Source organism: Vipera ursinii, assembly GCF_947247035.1.
Source record: "Vipera ursinii genome assembly, chromosome: 7".
Lineage (NCBI taxonomy): Eukaryota > Metazoa > Chordata > Lepidosauria > Squamata > Viperidae > Vipera > Vipera ursinii.
In genome coordinates, this window is record NC_139521.1 from 71,242,897 (window position 1) to 71,250,006 (window position 7,110).

Consider the following 7,110-nt stretch of genomic DNA (forward strand, 5'->3'; position numbering starts at 1 on the left):
ACGAAGGTCAAAATTGTCAAGATGGCAGCTTTGATCAATTCGTGGCCGCCATCTTGATTTTTTATAACCCTCTTGCAGGCGCCTCAGCCGTCAAACGCCATCATTTCACAACAAAAACATAGGGGAAGTAAACTACAAATCCACATTTAAAATCATGTCAAATTTGAGCATGAGACTTTATATTGGTTAAAAAATACAAGCGTTGTAAATTGAACAAAACCAGATACAAATCTGGATGCTACATTTCTACAGTGGCAAAGCTTTGCTTGCGTGAGGTGTGTGTGTTGTGTAAGTCAGCCTGTTTGGTGAACTTATTATTAGAGTATGCGGGAACCCAGGATTTGGGTTTATTAAGTTAAATGTACTTTGGGGACACACTGCGTGATTAAAGGTCCGACAGAATAGGAGAATGAATTTTATTGAAGAAATATTCTGTTTAATTACTGTGGATTGTAAATATAGGTGCCCACAGAAGACTCAGTGGGCAGTATGGTGTGTCATGGTGTCATAAATTCCATTCTGTGATTTATGTACTTGCACACAAAATTGCAATGCTACTAAAAATGATGAAGCTTGGATTGCAACATTACAGCACACAAAGTTCATGATTAGGAATAGAAACCCGTAATGGTATAACAAGAATAAAACACAGGTACTCCTTGACTTACAACCATTCATTTGGTGAATGTTTGAAGTTACAACGGCACTGGAAAAAAAGTGACATGATTATTTTTCACACTTAGAACCGTTGTACCATCCCCATGGTCACATGATCAAAACTTGGACTCTTGGCAACTGACTCATACTTATGACAGTTGCAGTGTCCCGGGGTCATGTGATCCCCTCTTGTGACCTTCTGACAGGAAAAGTCAATGGGGAAGCCAGATACACTTAATGACCATGTTACTAACCAAACAATTGCAGTGATTCACTTAAGACCAGCGGCAAGAAAAGTCACAAAATGGAGAAAAATTTACTTTTAACCGTCTTGCTTTGCAACGGAAACATTGGGCAAGATTTTGTTATATTTATAAGTCATGGACTATCTGTATTGGTATAACGAGCATAAAATATTCAGGAATAAAAGGATGCCAATGTCACATTGTCCTGGCTTGTTTGATTTGGAAGAATGAAGATCTTCCATGGTGAGGATATGTCAAAATCAGGACAAAATCACAGACATTTTGCCCCATTACATGGTTCTTGTGCTTGTTTTAATGAAATTCCTACAGGACATTCTTGAGGTTACTTCTAAACCCCAGCAGCTTGATAAAAATACGGCTGTTGCATCAGTGGCTCCCAACTTGGGTCCTTCAGAAGCTGATTACATGTCTGCAGGAAGTGAAGCATTTGTGAAACACCTTCTTTAAAACAGCTTGAACTTCCTTATTTGACATTGCTGTTCTTCATAATTGCCTATAAAGAAAGCATAGAAAGTGGGACCCTTGATTAGTTTTCCCAGTCTTCAAAGGATTTCCTTGAAAGTTAATGGTCTTCTTCTGATCCTTTCACTCCACGTTCTAACTAACAGAATAACAGAATAGTAGAGTTGGAAGGGACCTTGGAGGTCTTCTAGTCCAACCCCTTGCTCAAGCAGGAGACGCTGTACCATTTTGGACAAGTGGCCGACCAGTCTCTTCTTAAAAACCTCCAGTGTTGGAGCACCCACAATTGTTCTCGGTGTCAGAAAATTTCTCCTTGGTGTTAGGGTTGGTTCTCTCCTTGATTACTTTCCATCCATTGCTTCTTGTCCTGCCTTCGGGCCCTTTGGAGAAGAGCTTGACTCCCTGTACTTTGGGGCAGCCCCTGAGATATTGGAAGACTGCTATCATGTCACCCCTCGTCCTGCTTTTCATTAAACTAGGTAAAGGTAAAGGTAGAGGTTCCCCCCCACATGCGTGCTAGTCATTTCCAATTCTAGGGGCCGGTGTTCATCTCCGTTTCAAAGCTGAAGAGCCAGCACTTGTCCAAGGACGTCTCCGTGGTCATGTGGTCAGCATGACTAGACGCCAAAGGCGCACGGAACGCTGTTACCTTCCCACCGCAGTGGTCCCTACTTTTCTACTTGCATTTTTACGTGCTTTCGAACTGCTAGGTTGGCAAAAGCTGGGACGAGTAACAGGCGCTCACTCTGTTACGCGGCACTCGGGAGTCGACCCGTCAAACTGCCGACCTTCTGATCAACAAGCTCAGCATCCTAACCCACTGAGCCACCGCATCCCTATTTCTATTTCTATTAAACTAGATATGCCCAATTCCAGCAACCGTTCTTCATATGCTGATAGCGTAAGAATATACAGATACAAAGCAGAAAATGTCTGACCGTGAGTCTCAATGATGCTTTCTCAAAAGACAACTGGACTGTTTTTTCCTTGAGGAAAAAGAAGACGTTTCGCTTCTCATCCAGAAAGCTTCATCAGTTCTGGCTGGACAGTAGGAATATGGAAAGGTAGCTTCTGACAGGATTCTGGTGGAGGGATGGAAGGAATATATTTCTTTGCAGTCATCTGGTCTTCATCATCTGATGGAGCTTCTTGGATGAGAAGCGAAACGTCTTTTTTCCTCAAGGAAAAATCAACGTCCAGTTGCCTTTTGAAAAAGCGCCTTTGAGAAAACTCTGACCTGCATGATTGAGAACCTCCATAGACATCTGTCAATGAGATAGAATTCGTAAGGTTTCAAAGGAGCCGCTATGAGTAATTGTGTACTAAATAGGAGAAATGTGATCAGCCAAGTGTGAATGCTAACCTTGAGAGAATGACATGCGGCAAATAACAAAGAACGTTTTTTTGTATAAATATCTGAGCCAACTTTTACTCAGGATGCTTGATTCCCAAGCCTGAGGCTCTCTTATTTGCATGTAAATAGACAGCTGGCAAAAGATTTTGATTTATTGGTCCTCAGAAAAAACAGACACACATCTAAAGTTCCACCCACACGATCTGTGCTTACCTCTTTAATTGTCCTGCCTTGCTCCTCATTCAGGTTCATACAGCGTCTCCGTCTGTTTTTAAGGATCACTCTGCATATGTGCAAATTAGAGACCAAATTAGACAAAGGATTGCTTGATGTTATTAACATTCATCATTAACTGACTGTCAGTGCAAGGGTGGTGAAGCCACCCACCTGCCTTCCTACCTCTCTAGACTGTCAGCTGTAAATTCAACATACCCACACCAGTTGGCCTCAAACAAAGAAGACCTCGGGCATAAGTGGAGACACCATATGCAAGATTTTCATATCCCTCTGGGGAGCAACTTTGGAATTCGGTTGTTTGAAAGAAACACTTTCTTATTTCTGAGGTTTATTTCTGTCTGTGCCAGTTTATTGTGTGAATCAATTATTTTTACGGTCTGCTCATAAGGTGCACTGTGCATTTCTACGGACTGAACAAAATAAACGAATTTATCTTCTTCTGTTTTAAACCACACCTAGGGTCTTGAAGTAGACGCTGCTCCTACTTGGTTTTCAGCTACATTACCATTTCACTGTGTGACCACAAGTCCTAAAGTGGCCAAGTTTGAAGACCCCTGCTATAGAGCAATTCAATAGCTTCAACAGGAGAAGTCAGCAGGACTTACAGCAATTCCTCTCGGCCACAGCTGCTGCTTGGCTGGTAGTACTCCACTGAGGCCACCCGGTCCATGTTCACAGACACCGCTCCTGCTCTTCTGCACAAACAGCGCTGACGGCTGGAGGTGGGGAGTCCTGCAAGAGATTTATTTAGAGAAGGTGAATTCTTTACCCATCAGTCACCATCGTCTAAAGCAGTGTTTGTCAACCCAGTAACTTTAAGATGATTAGGGGACTGGAGGCTAAAACATGCAAAGAACGGTTGGTGGAAATGGGTATGTCTAGTTTAATGAAGAGAAGATGAGGGGGGGGACATGATAGCAGTCTTCCAATATCTTAGGGGCTGCCTCAAAGAAGAGGAAGTCAAGCTATTCTCCAAAGCACCTGAGGGCAGAACAAGAAGCAATGGATGGAAACTAGTCAAGGAGAGAAGCAACCTAGAACTAAGGAGAAACTTCCTGACAGTTACCAGTAGAACAACCTGCCTCCAAGAGCTGTGAATGCTCCAATACTGGAAGTTTTTAAGAAGAGACTGGACACCCATTTGTTTCCTGCCTGAGCAGGGGGTTGGACTAGATGACCTCCAGGGTCCCTTTCAACTTATTGTTGTTGTTGTTGTTATGAGAGGGGGTGTCAACGTATTCCCCAAAGCACCTAAAGGCAGGACAGCACAGTAGATAATTTAATCAGTTTTAACTATGAGTGGCTTGTTACTATATAGTTGAGTTAATTCCTGACTAACTTGGTCTTCAAAACTTCCCTTGAGGCCTTTTTTTAGGAATGGGGTTCTTTTCCTATAGAAGTTATCACTTTTGCTGTTATTTCCTCTAGGATTTAAAGGCAACTTTCCTTCTTTGAAGGATTCCCTTTTTTATATATATCCATCGTTTTATATCCTTAAGCTTTCATTAAACTAAAACATATGAAAGAACCATTGCATGAATTGGGTATGTCTAGTTTAATGAAGAAGGGACGCGGTTGCTCAGTGGGTTAAGACGCTGAGCTTGTCGATCAGAAGGTCGGCAGTTTGACGGGTCGAATCCCAAGTGCCGCGTAACAGAGTGAGCGCCTGTTACTCGTCCCAGCTTCTGCCAACCTAGCAGTTCGAAAGCACGTAAAAATGCAAGTAGAAAAATAGGGACCACGATGGTGGGAAGGTCACAGCGTTCCGTGCGCCTTTGGCGTCTAGTCATGCCGGCCACATGACCACGGAGACGTCCTCGGACAAGCGCTGGCTCTTCGGCTTTGAAACGGAGATGAGCACCGGCCCCTAGAGTCGGAAACGACTAGCACGCATGTGCAGGGGAATCTTTACCTTTACCTTTTATAGTTTAATGAAAAGAAGGACTAGGGGTGACATGATAGCAGTCTTCCAATATTTAAGCGGCTGCAACAAAGAAAAGGGGGGGTGTCAACCTATTCTATCAACCTGAAGGCAGGACAAGAAGCAATGGATGGAAACTAATTAAGGAGAGAAGCAATCAGGAACTAAGGAGAAATTTTGTGTGTGTGTGTGTGTGTGTGTGTGTGTGTGTGTGTGCGCGCATCAGCCAATCTCAATGAGGAGCAGAAACTTCATATTACAAAGAATTCAAAACTATATTGCTCTGCAAATCCAGCTTCTGCGCTGAATGTTTCATCACTTACTGTGTCATGGTTTATACAAGGTCATGGAAATAGCTCATTTCCCCTTCTTTTTAATTTTTCTTTCTCTCTCCAGAGTGTTTGTGCATTACAGTGAAGTAAAATCAAACTATACTATGACTTACACCAGCAGCCTGCATGGGAAAAAATATATATTTCTCCCATTCCAGCTAAATCCCAGAAATCCATAATTTCTCTACTGATAATTGTCAAAGCCAGAAACAGACCTTCCCCCAGGACCAGGGCTGGAGAAAGGGTCACAAACAACTTGCACAAAGGAGGAAGGAGCAAAAAAACCCAAAAACTAGAAGAATCAGGAAAAGGGTCTATTGGGGGACCCCCCGCTATCGAAAATCTGGGGTGAGCTTGGAAATGCTGCTAAAACTAAAGAAGGAAAAAGGAAAAAAACCAGTTTTGCCTTGCATGAGAATTACGACAAGCAAGCCAGAAGGACAAGGAAGGGAAAGAAACTTTTGTATGGTTATCTCTGTGCTGAATCTTTATTCCTGCTTGTGGTGATGCAATATCTGGGCTAACGGTTAGTTTATTGGCTAAATTTATTGGCTAAATGAGGACCCAGATTGTTGGGGACAATTAAGCTGACTTTGTAATAATGCCGCTTGGGTGTGTGTGTGTGTGTGAAAGCCCTAATAAGCAGGCATATACATAGAATGAAGGCTACTGCTAAGCTTGTAAGCCGCCCTGAGTCTTCGGAGAAGGGCGGGATATAAATGGAATTAAAATAAAATAAAAATTAAAAATAAATAAATTCACCCTGCTGTTTTTCCCCAGCCAACTGATTTTCATGAGAAGGGACAGCTTCTTCTACAAAAGAGGTGAGGTGCTATCTGATCTGTCCCGAAGGGGGAACCTTAGGATTGAGAATCTCTCAAACAGAGATGACAAATAAATAGCATGGATTGCATGTATGGTTTCACCCATGAATACATCCCTTTAGTGGGCTCAGCGGCTGCCTTCTCATGACCCTGCTCCCATAAGGTAAGTCTTATTTTCCTAAGCCAGATCCTTTCAGCTCTTCCCCCCCCCCTTCAAAGCCAGAAACAGATATCCCAAAGGACTAGGAATACAGAAAGCGAGACCAAATAATAAACAACAGAGGTGGAAGGGACCTTGGAGGTCTTCTAGTCCAACCCCTTGCTCAGGCAGGACACCTTTACACCATTCCAGACGAACGGTTGTCCAATCTCTTCTCAAAAAACCTCCAGTGACGGAGCGCTCACAGCTTTTGAAGGCAAGCCGTTCCTAATTGTTCGGTCAGGAAATTTCTCCTTATTTCTAGGTTACAGAAAGGGTACACGCAGTGACACCAAGAACTTGCACCAAGGACAGTGGGGCGAGAAGTAGAAGAAACAGGAAAATCTGGGGGGCGAGCTTGGTAATGCCTCCCTTCCAGAACCCGAAAGAGAACAAGATCATTTTTTTTCTTACCTTTCACGAGAGCCACAAAACAAGCCAGAAGAACAAGGACGGCGAGGAAAGTTTGTCTGAGCATCTCTGCGCTTGAGTCCCTTTCCTGCTTGTGATCCAGACGGAGAAGAACTGATCTTGACTCGGTGAACTGCTAATTTATTGCCAAACTTCACCCACTGTTATTCTTCAGGGAATCCCCATCCTACTCACTTTCACTTCCCACTCATTTACCTTAGCAAATAAACAATTATGTAGGTCGTAACTACTAAAGCACACCCACGGGCTCTGTGTTGCAATTCTTCTTTTTTTTAAAAAGAGACAAGCTGCTTTCCTTTCAATCCTACGCTGACCCTCCACATCTTCCCTTTTTCCATTTCCTGATTTTGTTGCCGACAAAACTGTGCAGGCCTTTCTATGGAATGCCTCCACAATCGGCTTGGATGGAACCATCGTCTTTCGTGT

At 43.1% G+C, this 7,110-nt stretch overlaps 1 protein-coding gene across 1 annotated transcript; it reads right to left on the minus strand.

The window, feature by feature from the left end:
• Positions 1-287: 287 nt before the first annotated feature.
• Positions 288-6,773, minus strand: CXCL9 (C-X-C motif chemokine ligand 9). The gene is made up of 4 exons (XM_083367216.1): positions 6,667-6,773; positions 3,582-3,708; positions 2,953-3,022; positions 288-1,416 (listed from the first exon to the last, which is right to left on the minus strand). The coding sequence occupies exons 1-4, from the start codon at positions 6,728-6,730 to the stop codon at positions 1,387-1,389; spliced, it is 291 nt and encodes a 96-aa protein (XP_083223342.1). The 5' UTR covers positions 6,731-6,773; the 3' UTR covers positions 288-1,386.
• Between the last annotated feature and the right edge of the window lie 337 nt (positions 6,774-7,110).

Bases quoted from the DNA above. Each gene is read 5' to 3' on its own strand.
- CXCL9 (XM_083367216.1), bottom strand. From the start codon at position 6,730: ATGCTCAGACAAACTTTCCTCGCCGTCCTTGTTCTTCTGGCTTGTTTT. The intron at 3,023-3,581 runs GTAAGTCCTGCT...GCACATATGCAG, and splicing joins TGTGGCCGAGAGGAATTGCT to AGTGATCCTTAAAAACAGAC. The intron at 1,417-2,952 runs GTAAGCACAGAT...CTTTCTTTATAG, and splicing joins AAGGCAGGACAATTAAAGAG to GCAATTATGAAGAACAGCAA.